Source organism: Lytechinus pictus, chromosome 16 (genome assembly GCF_037042905.1).
Source record: "Lytechinus pictus isolate F3 Inbred chromosome 16, Lp3.0, whole genome shotgun sequence".
Lineage (NCBI taxonomy): Eukaryota > Metazoa > Echinodermata > Echinoidea > Temnopleuroida > Toxopneustidae > Lytechinus > Lytechinus pictus.
Genome location: NC_087260.1, coordinates 18,035,316 through 18,055,019, shown reverse-complemented (window position 1 = coordinate 18,055,019; position 19,704 = coordinate 18,035,316). Strand labels below are relative to the sequence as shown.

At 36.1% G+C, this 19,704-nt stretch overlaps 1 protein-coding gene across 1 annotated transcript in view; it reads right to left on the bottom strand.

The window, feature by feature from the left end:
* LOC129278699 (dedicator of cytokinesis protein 9-like) overlaps window positions 1-19,704 on the bottom strand; it is a 68,504-nt gene that overhangs the window by 36,048 nt on the left and 12,752 nt on the right. Inside the window, exons 2-5 of the mRNA XM_064110940.1 lie at window positions 12,058-12,174; window positions 3,852-3,941; window positions 3,223-3,305; window positions 2,042-2,204 (exon numbers count right to left, since the gene is read on the bottom strand). Of these exons, the coding sequence (XP_063967010.1) occupies window positions 2,042-2,204; window positions 3,223-3,305; window positions 3,852-3,941; window positions 12,058-12,174 (453 nt within the window). The remainder of the gene's footprint in view (window positions 1-2,041; window positions 2,205-3,222; window positions 3,306-3,851; window positions 3,942-12,057; window positions 12,175-19,704) is intronic.

Genomic DNA, 19,704 nt, shown 5'->3' with positions numbered 1-19,704 from the left:
TGGATGGATGGATGGACGGACGGACGGACGGATGGATGGATGAAAGGATAAAAGGAAAATAAGGATGATCAGATGAAGAAGAATGTGAAAGAGAGAGGGAAGGACGAGGGGAAGGGAAAGAGGAAGGAAAAGGGGAATGGCAAGAGGAATAATGAGGGGAAATATTGAAGACAGGAGGGATTTATTATGGAGTGTTATCATTGCAAAAGAATTAAGAAAACTAGATAAGATAAGAAATCAGAGTAAAAAAGTAAGAGTAAGATACTCCTACACTGTAGGCCTATGTAATCTATTCACTTAGCATTGCAAACATTATATATGACAGCTATGAAAGGCACTCTATTTGGCGAGTTCCCTGCACTCTACTCAAACAGCACATATGAAACTCAGCAAAGCAATAATCGACCCAAATGAATCCGTCTCAGGTGGCTGTGTACAACACATTCTTGCAAGCAACATTTGAAAATCCCTTTCAAATATTTGAAAACACATGAATTACATAGAGCTCTCTGAACATTCACAATTATTGGTGGCATTTCATTAATTGAAAATTGGCAAATATTATTATTACAAAAACAATAAACATTCGTAGTCACTTGAGGGGGTTTATTTTTTGTGTAAAACCCACAAGCAGAACAGTGAATATTACATTTTTAGACATCCCATCCTATGATATTTTACGATCACTGAACACTTTCATTAACCATAACACCCATAAAACTACTTTTGTATGACTGACAAGCCTGACATTTTAGACCTAAAACTGGGATGACATATTTGTCTCCCTTCTGATTGGCATCTTGCATTATTAATGCTAAAGGTACGCCGGTGTACCAGAAGATGGGTGGCTATATACTGAACGGTGAAACATGGTTGTAAAGTGCAATCGATTATCGGTGGGTTCAGTACGCTATTCATTCCACCATCCTTCTTCCGGCTGGCTTTGGGGGATTTTCACAAAATAGGGGGAACCAAGAAGAGGGTGTTAACACTTTACCACATGTGGAGAGAGATAAGGGCCGTCTGCACTATCCCGAGTTTTCAAATTAGCGCGCTATTTTTGATCCGGCAAATTATCCCGATCTGAACAATCTCGAGATTATTTGCAATGGAGACGCAATTATCGCGCTAGTTCGTAGGATTAATCTCGAGATCGCAATCCCAAGTCAACTTGAGATTATTTGAAAAATAGCGCGCTATTTTACGAATTATCGCGCTAATTCGTAGGTGCAGACGCACTCGGGATTATTTATTCACGGCGTCAGACCATAATGCAACGATGCCTCGCTCGAGCAGGAATCGCTCTTTTTGCGATGGTGGAGACGGAGTTTCTTGAATATCAAAATTTAATCGCGAAGAGGGCCGATCGGGCTAAAATCTCGAGATTGAGCAAACTCGGGATGGTGCAGCACCGCCTATAGTGTCCTCAGTGTAAAAACAGAGGTGTAGAATATAGGACAGTTTCATTTAAAGTTATTGCATGAAAGGGGTGTGTGATGTACAATTATTTTAAAGTTGAAATTTCAGATTTTTTTTTTTTTTTTTTTGCTGCTACCCAAATTTATTTAGTTTCATTTTGGCAGACAGTTGGGATAACTGAGTTAAATTGAAAAACAATGCAAGAATTTATTTTCTTATAATTGCAGTGCTGTGAGGCATGCATGGAAATTTTCACTGCTAATGACATGTGCCTTGAAATATTGTATATTGGAAGGCACCTTAAAACATTTGACAGATAATGATGCAATGTAAATGCTATTCCTCATCATCATCACCACTTTCTTTTTCATTATCTAAAACATAACTTTGATATTCAAATTTTTCATGAATTTAAAAGGAATAATATGACTACTATTTACCCTCATAAATGAAACATCTCAGATAATCTCCTCTACTTCTATAAGGTGTTTTGTGAAGGAAGCCTTGCTTGCATCTACTCCCTGACGGCCAATAGGAGGGAATTGCCTTGTTTAATTGCATTCCTCAAAACCACCATCATTAAGTTCATATTTTATGACTGTACTTTCTGATGAATACTTACCCTCATAAATTGTATATCTCCTTTGCTTCCAAAAGGTGTTTTGTGAAGGAAGCCTTGCTTGCATATACTCCCTGACGGAGATAGGAGGGAATCGTCCTGTTTATTCTCGTCTGTCTCGTCAACTTCATATTGCTGTGAGGGTAGTCTGTCTGGCATACGGTAGCTGCAAGAATTAAAAAAAAAGACTAAAAATAATTTTGAAAATACATGTATATACTGACGTGAAAAATTTTCAGGCAAGCTTTCATCCAATCATCTGGGCATTTTCAAGCCAAGAATAAGTCCTATATGTACATGTACACCTAATGTGGGGAGTGTTTCAAAATTTCACAAGAGTAGATGAAAGGTGGCTCACAAACTTTTAGATTTGCGTTTTCTGTCAAAAAGGCTTCAAATAGGATTCAAAGAATTTCTACTAGGGAAGATTACAATGCTCCTCCTCATCAACATCATTATCACCATCACCACCATCATCATCATCAATATCAACAGCAGCAGCAGCATCAGCATGATCATCATCATCATGTGGAGCCTTGTGGCCCAGTGGATTAGTCTTCTGATTTTGAAACAGAGGGTCGTGGGTTCGAATCCCAGCCATGGCGTAATTTCCTTCAGCAAGAAATTCATCCACATTGTGCTGCACTCAACCCAGGTGAGGTGAATGGGTACCCGGCAGAATTAATTCCTTGAATGCATGAGCGCAGAAAGGCAGCTCGAGCTAAAGCTGGGGTAATAATAATAATAACGCGCCTCGGAATAGAATATTTCTAGATAGATGGCACTATATAAATGCCTATTATCATCATCATCACTATTTTCATTATTACTATAATTATCATCACAAACATCATGACCATCATCATCATCATCTTCACCATCATCATCTTCACCATCATCATCATCATCATCACCATCATCATCATCATCACCATCATCATCTTCACCATCATCATCTTCACCACTATCATCATCATCATCACCATCATCATCATCATCACCATCATCATCTTCACCATCATCATCTTCACCATCATCATCATCATCATCATCACCATCATCATCATCATCATCATCACCATCATCATCATCATCATCATGACCATCATCATCACCATCATCATCATCATCATCACCACCATCATCATCACCATCATCATTGAAAATGAAATCAACTATCTTACTTTGGTAAACCTTGATAACTCCCGGAATAGGCAGCATATTTGTTGTTGATGACTCTCCATTCTGATGTATAGCTGTTTATACACTAAAAAAAAAAAACATGCAAATTTATTGTAGGGCTGAAACAAAAATTATTTCACAAAATATAATTACATTGTATACATGCATTGTGTGAAAAATGTAATTAAAGATTGATATATAGACAAGTTTAAAATGGGAATTTCTCTAAGAAAAGCATTGATTCCTGATCATTTCCATTTTTATTTTATTATTTTTTAATAAAAAAATTGTGGGGGGTGCACATACATGTAACTACTCCAGTCATGGAACTGGAAGATTTTAAAGTATTGTTTTCTGAAAGTCTATATAAGATAAAAGGTTCATAGGGGCAAAGCAGCCTTACCATAAAAAAACTATTTAACAAAGCATCATTGAGAGTGGGTGCAAATCAAATGGTCATCAACTAAAACAAAATTACACAAAATCACTCATTAAAATTACAAACTGGTCACTGCATACATTTGTGAAATAGTACATAAAAAATATAATACCAATTACTATAATATCAAACTTTACTTTAATTTTCTTCTGGCTTTTGATATTTTTTTCGTACTTTGAAATAATTTCTCACCTCTTTGACAAAGTTGGCAGTAGCTTCCCTCAATGCGCTGTCTGGCACTGTCGAGCAGGTGGTACGTAACGTCCGAGGGATAGTCGACGCCTATATATGTCAAGAAAAAATAAAATTAAAATTCACATTAAAATTTAGTTTGAGCCAATATGTAGGTCTTGTTGATTCAATAACTACATAAAATGCATGAAAGCCCTTTCCCTCTTTAATACATCGTCTTATGATTTTTTGATGGAGTTGTCATGGTGCAGTGGTTCTGGCTCATATCTCTTAACCAGAGGGTCAGGGTTCAAATCCTACTCCAGAGGGGTGTTTCAGAAAGATTTAAGTATGACTTAGAGCTGCCCTTAAATGCCGACGCATACATATGCAATGCGTAATGATAAACTAATATTGGCATGATCTTGGCATGATCTGACCAATGCGGTCATGCCTTTTATACTGCACGCAACTACATGGAGGCATTCAAATGCGACTCTAATTCATACTTAGATCTTTGTGAAACATCCCCCTAGTGTTAATTTCCTTCAGCAAGAAATTTGTCCATATTGTACCACACTCAACCAAGGTTGGGTAAATGGGGATAAGGCAGGAATTTACTCCTTGAAATGCAGAGCATTCAGAACAGCTGCTCTGCTGAAGACAGGGTAGTTATGCTGCATTTCATGTAGAGCGCAAGATTCTGATTATAAAGTAAGCAAGAATAATTCTTATTCATGCAAAATCTGGAGCGTGTATTTAATATCCTTTTTACACATTTAAGAACTCTCTGCTCACTGCAGGTGCATGATTACTTAAGCATTTCAAGCGTATGCCTTAAGTCCTTTTGCATCTCATAAAAATGTCACATTTTCTCCTCTGCTGTATATAAAGTAGAATAGTTTAAGAATGCATTAGATCCCTTTTGCATCTCAATATATATTCTCAAACTGTCTACTGTTTCACTTTTGGCAATCCTTCACCAATAAGTCACACTACCACTCCATCCTCGATCAAAATTGTTCTCGGCATCTAATGAAAACCTTAAATGTCTCGTAGAGATTCTGGAATGCTCGCAAAATTGAAACAGAATCTTCCATCATCTGCTGGTAAGTTATAGGTGTGGGCATTATTGCGTTGGGATAGACTCAAAGTACATGTACATGTAGTTGCCTATTTCGGGCGACATCCTCCTCCCTTCGCAAAGTCCGTGTTTGATCACTATTTGCATTCCACAACGACACAGAATTGCGCAAGTAGTGGTAGACTAGGATTTTAGCCTTTTAATATGGAACATGTATCCCCCTCCCTCTCCTGAAATCAAGATCATTAGCTAAGATGATTTTATCAATTAGCACCTGTGCATCAATAACTATAAAGTAAATCACCCAAAGGAAAAGTTTAAATTCTTAATATTGTGAATAATTTAATGGTTCAAACTACAAGTCTATTTTATATCTAAACTCAGTCCGTATCATTACTCATCACTTTCCATCCCATCTCTGCTCCTAGTTGATCCCAGAATAGTAATGAAAGTAAGTACTGTCTTATTTACAGAACATAGCATTTGGTCTAATTTTTATGTGCACTTTCCGGGAGAAATAGCAAGTCAGAACCTCAACCCCCCCCCCCATTTCTCTCAGTACTACACTCTAAAAAATGTTGGGCAACATACGGTCCACACAACAATTGGTTAAAAAATTTATCCAACTCTGGGTAGTTTTCAACCAATACTGTGTAGTTTTCACCCAAAGCACATATTATTGGTGTAAAACTACCCAGAATTGGATAAAGTTTTAACCAATTGTTGTGTGGACCGTATGTTGCCCAACATTTTTTAGAGTGTAAGGTAGAAAGAAGGAAATCCCTAGCTGCTCGAAGACAGAACTGTTCCAGACAAACAACTTTCGCTCTGATCATGAATGTCCTACCATCCGCCAATTCTAAGCATCATGATAGCTGAAGAATGACGACGGATTGGAATGTCAGAAAACGTGTCCAATATCGCTCATCCTGAAACGTACCAAATCGCTGTGACATTTGAAGCGGCATGCCTCGTGTACAAAGCCAGACCCCCTTAGCCTCTTTTCAATCTTGTTTTGAACCAAGCCACAGAACATTGTTGCTCAGCCCCCGGGGGGGGGGGGGGGCACTCAGTATATAATGCATAGTGGGTATGTGCCGCGGAGGGGACCCCCATTTTTACACTCAAATTTCCGTTCCGAGGCATAGCATTTTTGTCTTATTGAGAAAAAGAACATAGAAAGCCGCTCCAGAGCATAGCATTTTCTTCTTCTCGAGATAAAAAGAAGAAAAAAAATCCGCTCCAGGGCTTCGCATATTTTCCGTTACGCCGTTCCGGTCGCAATTTTGGTAAAAAGCGGCCGCAGTTCGCTGTCCGACCATCGCCTCTCCGCTAGCGCGCCCGTCAGTCGTGCCGCCGGGCTAGCTGCATGTACGTTCCATAGGGATGCATACGCACTCGCACACAGGCGACCCGTTCCAAGGACCCCCGTTTTCACAAACATTTGTAGTTCCAAAGCTCGTTCCGAGGACCCTCCTTTCTACAATGAGCCCGCTCCAAGGCCCCCGTTTTTTGTCTAACCCGCGGCACACCCCTACCACTTTTTTGGTCGAGTGCCCCCCCCGGGGCTCAGCCCATCCTTATATGGAGCATACCAGGATTCACTTCCAATAGTGATTTATGAATTATCCTGTGATCTAATAAATCAACTGAATATTTTCTTCATATCAATTACTAATAATAACAATACCTATCCGCTTTTATATAGCGCTTGATACATCGGAACGACGTGTCTATTTGCTTTACAGATATATTATTACCCCGGTCATCAGATTCAATCAGTCATTCCCGCACACAATGTGTGCACATCCTCCACTCCCTGGGGTGTATTCCAGTCAGTCGCCGGTGAGGCACACACAGTACTGGACAAGCTACAATGACTTTCACATCCTACCGGGTACCCATTTAGCACCTGGGTCGAGAGTGGCAAAGTGTGCATGGATACTATGCAATTACCGGTACAGGCTTATTCAATTACATCCTTTGAAAATTACGAAGTACCACTGAAACAAAGGCATCATGATCCTAGATGACAAAGAATCAAATGGTGCGACTATCATGTTAATTACTGAGGTATTAGATTTCACACATGGGGCTAACACCTATACCAATCGTCATTCACAGAACAATCATCAATACCCTTAAACAATCAGATGAATTCTCCCATCTGCCCTCGGGGAGGAAGAATGAGGCAAAGAAGATGTTATATTAAAGATGTTCTTTGTCTCCGCCCCCATCTCTAATATCCGTCACACATCCCCTCTTAGGTCTGTCTCGTCCTCCAGACAAAGACTCATACATCAGAGGTTCCAGACTGAAATATGGTTTGTTTACATTAAACATCTTCTTGCACATTCAAGAACATTGATTGGTGTCTGTGTGGCTGCTTTCACACAACACAAAAATACATCTCACACCAAATGTTAAGCCAATTTAATCTTCTGATCCAATCTCACTTTTCAGATCCAGCACCAATATTAATGTTAATACATAATGGACAATATATATTGCATTCTGTAGATTAATTCATTGTTTAATATTATCTATTTTGTTTGAATGACTTGTAAGTAGAGTTAATTGGTACTTTTTTATGAATATCGCTGTGAAACATCGGTGTAAAGTGCTAAATAATCTCATTGATTTAATCATTATAACATAAATTTTGTAACTATTTTTTTTATTTTGGTCACGTATCTTAAGTTCATTTTATTTCATGCTTGTAAGCTAATGACAAGATTGTGATGCAACCTGGGCCAACCAAAATTACCAATATGCATCTTTTATCGCTTGAAATTGATCACAGGTTTTATGTAACATGGTCCAGGTGTGAACACATCAAGAGAGTAACTTCAAATGTTGTAGACATTAGCAGGAGGAACCATCTTTCAATATACGGAGCCACCAGCATGTTCGATAATTGAACACTTCTCTTGTTTACATATTACATGTAAAACATAGTTCCAACAAGATACTATTATTGATTTCATTTCAAACAAGATTATTGTCCGCTGTATGCAATATACATGTAATTATGCAAGACAAAGGCAAAAGCCTTGGTATTTGAATCATTGTTCTATTCTTATTTTCTTTTTTTCTCTTTTTTTAGGGCTACAGTATGTATCAATGCTGTAATTTATCTTCAGTCATTTTGTTGGGGCGAGCGAGAGGAGGGGGTTGTTAATAAAAGGGGTTAACCTAGATGAAAATATCAAAAATAAAATTCATATAATTTCTGTTACCCTTTCTTTGCAAAAAATAAAAAAACTAACATCTTAAAATTCAACAGCTCTCCTTGGATAGTTTCCTTTCAGTTTCACACACCAAGCTAATTTTTAAGTCAGTCTATTTCATTAAGGAGGGAGTATGCAACCAAAGCAAAACCTGGATCTGTATCCAAAGTTTTTTTTACTATATTGATGTTTATTTCAACTTTAAATATTCTATTTCAAGATTTTTGTATTTTCTCATCCCTCTATATATCTCACAATCCTCTTGCTTCCCTTCCCACCCCCCCCCCCAACCAATTAAAGTAATTCTCTAGAATAATGTCAATGTGTGTACATGTGTATGTTGCCTGTACATCATGTGAGCAATGAGTCACTGTCAACATACACTGTGCTACATGCGAGCCTGTTTGGGGAGAGCCTTTGACAGGGTCTACATACTACTTTGAAATGAAATCATTTCTCTGCAAATATTGCAGTCCCAGACATACATCGCTATGTATACTTATCAACCAATTAAGATTGCACTTTCAGGGAGTACACTTTAGGGGGATTATGACGTGTATAGGTGTCCATGATTTCCTCACAGACATAAATTTATATCTAATTAGCTTTTATTTCTATGAATGTAAAATATTATATCACCCTGTGGTATTGAAATAGGCTGACCTACATGTACATCCTCAGTTGAAATAGTGAAAATTTATTTGCAATGGATTATCTATAAAGATATTGAAAAGAAAAAGACTACTTTCTTTATTCTGGTGTTTTAAAGATATTGCACTGAAAAGTGGTTACAAAATTGAAAAGATGCAACATTCTCCAAGCCATTTAAAATCTAAAGTAACCTTTGAAATTAAAAGAAAAAGACAAATATTATCACTGTTGTTGAGCTTTGAAGAAAATTGCTCCAATAATATGTCAACATCTACATTAGATAGTGAGCAAATTTTCCATGTTTAGTGCCAAAAAAAAATAATACAAACTGTTTTGAAAGTTGACACTTTTATGAAATTTATAATTCAACTCTAAATATAAATTAATCGCCAATTCTGAGGAATTAATGATCAATTCAAGTATGGCTTTATTCTAGAACAAAAAAAAACTGCAATGACAATGATTTAATATTTTTTCCAATTGCTTGTCATACTGTATAACTGCTGAGTACAACCAACAGATACCATAGTCTGCATGCTCAGACCCTGATTGAAATCTTGATCAATAAGTCGGTCTTAAGCAAGTTTATAACAAAAGACTTCTGTACACAAGTCAATGTCAGGGGTTTGAGGCTGCATACTCAGACCAATTTCCTCTAGTGAAGGGTTTAGCACAGCAAACTAAAACAGATGACTCCTCAAGGAGAGATTATACCTCTTTTGGGTTAATAGAATTTGATCATGTAGTCTGGGATGAAAATGATCAGACCGATGCATATCCCCACAAGTGTCTGGTAAATCAGTTATTTGATAGAGGAGGTATCAATATTTCAGATCATCCATTGAGGATTTGCATTAAAAATGAATGGGGTCACGTTTCCCCCACATGGGAGGGTTGTGTAAACATTGGAGTCAGAATTAGTGTGGCCCAATGAGTATTTAAAGACCTATAAAGTGAGGAAATAAAGATTATTTTATTTTTTTAATGAAAAACCTGTTTTATGAATCGTATTAAGAATGCTATTACATGTACATTGTAGGTCTAAATTAATAATGAATAAGGTATTTATCAAACGTGCTTATACATGTAGTCTCTAAAAAACATGATTTCATGCAGAGATACAAAAGTGACAGATTTGATGCATATATTCAATGAAAAAAAAATGTCTCCCTTATTTTTAAATGACAGTAGGACATATGTACAGTATATTCAATGTATATCCCATTGGATCACATCTGAACTGAAACCGAACGCAAGCTAGTTCCTATCGCAAGTAAATTGAAATGCGTAAAAGAACCAATATGTATACAACTTCGAATTATTTCTGTTGCCTGCAAGTATCAAGTTCGGTATGAACCAGATCTGACTTGTCCAAGTGTACCTAGGGGAAATGTTTTGAGGAAGGAGGGGGCACGGCCAAGGTTAAAGAGGAAATGCCCCCCAATTACAATCAATTTGTACTTATTTCCTTCACTGTGCACTGGGGAATGCTGGGAGCAAACCGTGTGGAAACAAACATGTCAAATTTACACCCGAATGGTCCAGACTATCTCGGTCAATTGGCGGATTTGGGTGAATATGCAAAGTAATTGAAATGAACGATTAAAAAAATAAATATTAACCTAATTGATCCTGTTGAATGATTTACATTTACATGTACCTAATGATTTTTATTTCAAGTTGAATAAATAAAAACTACAGTTATTTGCATCAAATATGGCTACAAAATACCTGATAGCACATATATTCTAAAAGCATAAAAGCCAATCAATATTAACTATTCAAACTAGAACATACATGTACTGACATCACAAAAAAAAAAGATACTCATTGTGATATTATCATACAGTAAAACCATGAAATAGTCAAATTTGGGATAGTTTGTTTTTAAGTATCTACTGTAATATAATATTAATAATATTAATAATATGTCCATTTATATCAACAATGAAAACAACTGCGCTTTGATACTTGGTTTCATATTATTACCCCGGCTGTAGCTGAGCCGCCATATTAATATGCATTCAAGGAATAAATCCTACCAGGTACCCATTCACCTCACCTGGGTCGAGTGCAGCACAATGTAGACAAATTTCTTGCTGAAGGAAATTACGCCATGGCTGGGATTCGAACCCACGACCCTCTGTTTCAAAGTCCGGAAACTAATCCACTGGGCCACAACGCTCAAAGTATCTACTGTATGTATGCGTGTAGTGATTCTATGCATGTTGATGGCATTCATCAGAGCTAGTCTACAAGCACAGACTCACATTTGACACTTTAACCAATTATACCACATCTAGAGTGAAGACTAGACGTCAAACTCTCTGGCCTGTATTCTGAAGTCAGGTTTAACTTAAACTCAGGTTTAAAGTTGTGGTTTAAGTATGGATAGCCAATTGTTACATACATCACTAACACTACAGTAGAGATATCATATTTCAGCTAATTTGGCTCTCAAATCATTCATAATTGTCTAGGAAGTATAAATAGATGATTGTCTTCACCATCGATAAATCAGGAAAGAGCACAGTAAACATAAGAAACATACAACTTAAAAAAAATGTTGACACTTTTGGCTTCCTATAATTTTAGCACAGAGAATAGACCATAGCTCAGTCGGTAGAGCGGGGGAATCGTATTCTGGTGACCCGGGTTCGATTCACACTTGGTGCGCTAGTGCCCTTTGGTAAGGCATTAATCCTCATTACCAGGTCCTTCGGAGAGGACCTTAAGCTGTCGGTCCTCTGGTTGCTTGCTTACAAGCATTCATGCTTTCTTAGCAATCAGGTAAAAAAATCCCCACCAATCACCAATCACCAATGGTCTATGTAAAGTTAAACCTGACTTCAGAATATGGGCCTCTGTCTGTGTCATAGAGCCAGCCAGAGCACATAGTGAATCTACATGTAGTGTCACTACTATGCTAGCAGACTACACCAGAGCAACCCTGGTTAATGCTACAATTGACACAGACAGTGTCTTTGGACTCTAGTCTTCACTCTAGACCTGTTTAATTAGTTGAAGTGTCAAATATATGAGTCTATGCTTGCAGACTACATTTACAACAACAGAACCAACTCCAAATCAACTGATGGTACGAAATTGCAAATAATATCCGTTTTGAGAGGTCTGGAATTGCTTTCACTTGTGCGACTGGAAAAAAAACTTTATTTTTTTCAAATGTGAACACAGTCCCCTTTGATGAACCCCCCCCCCCCCTCTTCCTATCTACAGTGAACAGAAGTGCTAGTTAACTCACCGATACGTCGTCGACGGGAAACAGTAGCATGAGCCGGAGAGGGTCATTGCTGAGTTGCGAGCGCTTCTGGGTCAAGTAGTTCTCGTAAGCAACGGGCTCGATGATCTCTAGCTTTTCCTGTAGGTTTGATGGGATAAAAGAAATAGAGGGGATATTAGAAATGATTGAGAATGAGATTAAATACACAAGTGTTAGTCTTAGATTAAATTAGGTTGAAATAGTTAATCTGTCCTTTAATTCACATTCATTTTTTCTTCATAAGAAATTCATCAATAATCGATTATACAAGTAGATGTAATTCCCATATATGTTAACTACATGTATGACTGTATGCATATACAGTCCAACATAAAAATATTTCTCTCATTCATATAAAGGCAGAACATACATGTACATGTACATGTAACAGAGCAATAAGCACTTGGCATTATGTAATGTGAAATGTGAACCAACATCGTCACCATCCTCCTCATCATCTTCATCATCATCATCACCATCATCATCATCTTCATCACCAATCATCAACAACATCACCATAACCATCATCATCATCATCATCATCACCAATCATCTTCAACATCATCATTATCACCATAATCATCATCATCCTTACCCCATCATCATAAGGTCATTATCAACATCTTTACCAATAGAGTGGGAACATGTATGTTCTATTTCACTGACATGTGATACCTGATTTTAAGGGCAAAAGCCCTTGTACAAGACCCCTCTCCCCCCTTCCACCCCCCCCCCAAAAAAAAAAAAAAAAAAAAAAAAAAACTCATACAAAGACAATTATTAAAATAAAATAAGATTGACATCATATCTCTCCAATAATACATGATAACTTTTTTTTTTTTTAACACAAAAAGATATATGAAATTTATCACTTCAATCTTCAGGATGCAGAGGGGTGGGGGTCCTTCCTTCAAAACTCTTAACATTTCCTTGATCAAAAAGGTTGGTCTAAAGGTCTATGGTGCATGGGAACCAGACAAAAGTTGAGGAATATTTATTCAAAACCACATCTCAAATATCAGGGTAAGTTCTCACAAATAAACTGTTACTAGAGTAAAACCCATCAAAAATATTTGTGATTGAGAACTCATCAGATACACATGATCTAATAGAATGCTTTTCTAAAACGTGTACTTAGGACTTTTTTGTGAAAGGAGGTCCAGATGAAAAAGACAAGTTATGAATTGAAACTTTCAATATCAGTATGGCATTACATAGCTATCAGATTGAAACTGAAAGGGTAGCTACTGAAAATGATTTGATTACATTTCTTGATTTCAGTCAGAATTATAAATCTGGAAATCGGACCCTTCTAGCTGCTGAAGAGCATAAGATTTGCAAATGGTTTTGATTTGGGAAACTAGTTACATACATGTAACTGTCATTTGAGAAGCTGTGGGAGACAAACATTGTTTGGGAGTTTTATATTGGAAACATTACAGAAACCATTCCCAGACAAAAAATGTATTTTGAGATTAATCAATTCTATCTATTCTTTATGCCATGATGCAGTGATCCCTTTAAAGACTAAATATATTGTGAGATTTCAGACTAGTCATGAGTAATTAGAAGAATTTATTTAACTAAGTTGCTATTTATGATTTTCATAGTGATTTTTAATATTGGATATAACTGAATGACAATATTTTTCTTCATGCAAGTGTCAAAAGCTTCGGTTTTGAGATGAAACAATAGTGTGATGGAATTACTTGAATTTATCCAGGGCACTGTATCACAAATCTACAATGTAAGTAATTATTTGTTTAATAGGTTTGATTGCAATGAGTAGTGAATGTACAGTACTGTATGTACAATCAGTCATACAAATCAATTATCCCATCAATCGCCAAACATCGTCTCACAGGGCCCAGGAATAACCCAGATTTTATACAGTGTTTTTGTTTACAGTCACTATATCCTCATCTATTCAAGTCCCAAGAAAAACACTTCTTCATCGCATCCCCTCTCTCAAAAGGACCACTACGATCACATGCCAGGTGAAAGCATTCTCTATCTACCTTCCAAATGCATTATTGAATTTGCCTGTCGACCGTTAATACAAGGAGACGGGCATTGCGACTTGCTATCCTCGTGAAAAGCACGCTTGTAGGGGGCCCCCGGTGCAGATAATTTCCAGTAATTGCAGGAAAAGGTGAAAAGCAGACGAGGCTTGCGACACTCCTCTACGAATGCATGCATCAATTTGAAAAAAATTATGACAGGGATACTAGGCTCTACTTTGTATGTTGTAACCATATGGATGGGGGAGTGGGGGGAGGGCGGGGGGCAGCAGCAGAAGGTGGGGGGGGGTTTGTAGATGTGAATGTACTATTCAAATATTTATCAGGGTATACAAGATGTAGTTGTCATTATGTATAGCGGGGTGAAAGACAACCACTGAGTTTCACCTCCACATATAATTATAGGCCTATATAGTTTTATCACTTAATTGATCAACCCAATTTATTACCTTTTTTCATTCGTCTTTCAGGGGGGGGGGGTGAGCTATTTTCACTTTTTTTATTAGGGAGGAGAAAACAGACTTTGCAGTTTGCACAGTAACCAGAATAATTACACCCCATGTATCTCTCTTCATTAAAAAAAAAAAAAATTGGCCTCAAAAGAAAGAAGCACGGTTCATGATATTTAATTTCAGTGCCCAGTAAATGAATATCGCTTTGAAATATTCATTTTCTGATCAATACATCATCAAGACTTGACATTTTGTGTTATTAATGACAGAATATTGATGTGCAGTTCTCCTTTTACAACAATGTAGACGACTGGCATAATGATGCATTGATCACAGACAGCAAACCCACTCAATGTGTAATGAGCAAATATGTACAATCAAGCACAAGACAAAAGTCATTATTAAAGTTACATGTATGTTCACATGGCGGTAGATTAAGTTTAACTCATGATTAAAACCATGAGGTTTAAACTTGGTGACAACAGGGGTCTGTTGCATAAAACTTTTTACCTGAGAAAACTCTGGTAAAAACTGAAAACTAAGGTTAGTCTGATTTCTGCCATTGACTTTAACACAGGGCAAAAACTCCGGTAAAGACAACCTGAGTTTTCTCAGGTAAAAAGTTTTATGCAACGGGCCCCAGGAATGCCGTTCTTACAAATAACAATATTAACATGAAGATTTTCAGTAGAGTATAATAGGAGAGTGAATGGGGAGGGGTGCTCATCCCTCAGATGGCGGATAAAATTTTTAAAGTCAAAGTTTGATTACTTTCAATTTATGAATCCACACTCATAAACAAATATGGGGGGTTGCTTTTTTGTTAAATTGTTGTCTTCATTACAGAAGCTGAGAGATTCCTGGAAGAATTTCGTAATAGGGGTACTTATCAAGGTCCTGTGTGAACATATCCAATATATTTTTTTTAAAGAGTGTGAAATAATTAAAGTTTGTATACATGCCACATTTCCAATGGAATAATGCCTGATTCATCATATCACATGCCTCCACCACAGGTCACACTCCTTTATTACACATCAATAATTTTTCACAATTCAATGACAAACACCAAATGCAATGGTTGAATGTCAATGATTTTCTAGGAAAAGTGGGTGTAATACGTGCAGTTCTCTGAAACTAAGTAAAAGCAAAGCACAGATCAACCATGTTTTTAATTTTTTCATGAAGGAGAAAAAAAAAGTAACAACAAAAAAACATATTTGATTTAAGATTTAAGGTTTGGTGAAAAACAGAAAGATTGAATATTTTAACAACCTATCAAAAAAAAAGGTGTAATGAAAAAGAAAAACCTTATCAAAACAGAACTTTAACAGATTGTCAGATAATGATATTACAAATGGAATAGATATACTAAATGTAATACATTTAATACTGAACATATTTTTTTCATAGTTTTAATGCACACTGCTATACCCTGCATCATCTGCATGAAAAAATAAGAATGATCTTAAGAGTATATACATCATGTTTGGATTGTGTTTTTTAATTTATGAATATAATAATATAGTACCTCCAATATTTTAGCGATATAATCTCTGAAGTCTGAACCAACTCTATGTGTGGGTAACATTTAATATTTTGGATGAGGAGGAATATCAGATCCTCCGCCCAACTGTCAGTGTTGCATTAGTAATCGCTACCGCTGGTTTGACTAGATCTATTCTCAGAAGTTGGAACGAAGCTAAGTGGGGGCAAACAGGTGAATAGGTATGAGTAAAGGAAAGATAAATTATTTTAGATATTTTTATTGCTACTTCTTCCTGTCATCAATGATAATGAACTCAGCCAGCCTTCTCGTAGCAAATTATACGTTCCAATAGTTTGAAGTGAAAATTGTTCAGTTTGGGGAAAGATAGTCTCAATTTGAAGCTTAAAATCTCTCACAAAGGACCATCACTGAGCAACAAATTGTATCAGTGCTAAACTTGTCTCAGGACACACTTGTTGCAGTGTCTATTAGATCTTTGAAAGACTGCCAAAAAAAGGGTTGTGAAAGTAATAACAAACTTTACTTTAATGATTTCACTATTAAAGGACAAGTAGACCCCAAAGAAAAGTTTATTTGAATAAAACAGAAAAATCCAATGAGCATAATATTAACACTGAAAACTTCATCAAAATCAGAAGTAAAATAAGAAAGTTCTGACATTTCAAAGTTTCCCTTAATTTCACAAAACGGTTATATGCAATACAAAAGAAATAGTAAATGTGTGATGTCATCAGTCCCCTCATTTGCATACCGACCAGGATATGCATTTTTTTTTTTTAACTAGACAAAACTTTAAAATGTCATAACTTTCTTATTTTACATGATGAAATTTTCAATGTTATGCTTGTTGGATTTTTCTCTTTTTATTCAAATCAACTTTTTGGGGGTGGCCTCAACCTTTAAAGATAATTTCAATTCACAAGCACAATACAATAATTTCAGAGCTCAAATTGCTTGAGTCACATCATGTAGCTCATTCAAATATACAATGCTCTTTAATACAAAATATATATATATATCAGCTATTAAGGCTAAGACAAACTAGACTATTATAGGGTCAGGCCCATATACGTAGATGCATACAGGTAGGCCTACTGTACACCCCCACCTGTTATTCAATATTCTTTTGCATAATCATATAACATAACATTCATAGAATCTGCACTTTATGAACTCTCAATCACAATCCCATTTGGAAATCGAATAAGATTTCTAACTAACTAACTAACTAATAAACATAAGATCACTGTGTGACTACATGTCAGGATTTTATGAACGTGATAGGTGTAGAAAAACTAGAAATAGTGATGTCACCCTCGCCTTGGGCTTGGAGTACAGGAATTTATACCATCACAAGGAAAAAAATTATAAATTTACAAAAATAAATATGTAACATAATAAAAGATTAAGCATAATTCTGAATGTTCGTCTTATACACCTCATCAAGCTGTTTAAATCTACATGTAGATCTTTATACGACTGCAAGCAATATTGCTATTTAAAGTCTGTGAAACTTCCTCTCTTTTTATTTATTTAATTCACTAGTATTATGATGTTAATAGAATACATCATGATAGAATAAAAGATAAATTGATGGGAAAATTACAAATAATTCAAGATATTACTTTGTCAACTTCTTTTCAATAATACATGTACACGCATGTCATACGTGTAATTCAAGCACTGCTTTTTTAGTGGATCCCTCCATTTCCTCAGAATTTTATTTGATAATGTTCATGATATTTTGCTTTTTTATATAATATTGTTTTGTTTTACTTTTACTCATAGAAAAATATCATATATTGTACATGCCTCAATTTATTTTGTCTGTAAAAGTTTGTTGTAATTATTTAGACAACGTTACTTTGTTCTGTTGAAAATGAAATAAAGTAAATTGAAAAAAAATTGAAAAAAATCCCTATTTAGGTCTGATTCAAGTTTTGACAAAGACTAATCTCCCACAGTGTCAGACCATGAATGAGATTTAATATTAGCCCCCTCCCCAGAAACCTTAATCTCATAATGCTAATCCCTTGAATGTAGCAGCTAATCACAGTGGCTCCAACATTAATACATATATGTACATCCCTGACAAAAATAAGCTCCCTTTGTTAGCCGCGTCATTCATAAATTGTGGCAATTACATGTAGCCCACTGATTCTATGAACATGACATTTATCCAATTTAGAAAATGTGATAACATCTCTAAGGTTACACCAGTGAACAAAGAATCTCGGGTTTCATTATTCCTATTGCCCCTTCAAGTTCATTCCAACATTTGATACCTCTGATGCAATTTTGGACCCCAACATCCTTCAAACATGGTGCCCTTGTCTAGAGCGTCTTCAAAGGGACAAAAAGAGAGAGAGAATCTCATTTCCTATTTCTGCACACTCCGATCACAACCACGAATGTCGCCACGGAGGGGAGGGGTGTGTCAACGCAAGAAACGAACGGCACGACATAATATCCGCGAGTTCGGTTACAGGGCGGATAAATGTGTGCGATGATGAGTGATTTTAGTCAAGCACATAGAGGACTCATTCATGTGCTGCCTGCCTCTGGTAGGTAATGTGATCAATTTAATATGCACAGACAAGAAACAACATTTGCCTGAATGTATCTGTGTGCAAAAAAGAAGCCAGGCAAATCCACCTGAGTATTCTACCATGTTTTTAAAGGCAAGTTCTGCTTTTAGTTCAGAGGGAAAATGACAAATCAACATGTTTATGAGAAAGCTCATGTTTTATGAATTTTGAAATATTATGAAGTTTTAAAGATCATTAATAATCCATACTTCACCACTTTGTCACATACTCTGTCAAAATTCTATATTCTCAAGTTGTTTTTTTAAAGGCATTAATATTTACAAATACAGCATGTTCAATAAAAACGATTTATTCATTGAAATTTGATTTCATGTTGGCGGATATCCTGTAATAATTTACAATTAAGAAATATAATTAGAATCATGCATGAAATGTATAATAAAAATACTGATTTCAAAGTTGAAACAAAATAAATTGCATTTTTAGTTAACTCACTCTTATGTCAATCACTTTCGCTTTTTGTGGTATCCAGTTTATGCAGCAAACTCCAACCCTAAATATTTTAGAGCCATCATTATCTCTCTTTATAAGCAAAGCCAGGCCCAATGCCTCTTTAAACAAATGTTAATATTGCAGACCGGCCCTGTCTCGCTCAACATTAATGTTGATCCCATAATATGCACTTGTAATCTCCCAGAGACGTCATACCATGAGTATATTACATTAGGTTTAATTTTTCCGATGCACATGATACTTGCTCATGTTTGATTTCGCGACATTAGCTCATAGCATATGAATATTAATAATATTAATAATACATGTATGTGAATTTAATGTACATGTGTATGTATAGGCCTACACAACATTTTTTCCACACATTATATTCAGCCTATAAACAAGGAAAAGACAAGTGATCATATTCATCTGACAAAGTTGAAAGTAACTACAGATTATAAGAGTGACTTGAGTTGACATTTTGAAGGAAAAAAATGGACCTTTCATTTTCATAATCATATATTGACCATTTCAATGAAAGGGAAAAAACAAAGGTCTAGTAGTAGTAATTAAGAAGCAAATAATGTTACCATTTTCATCAT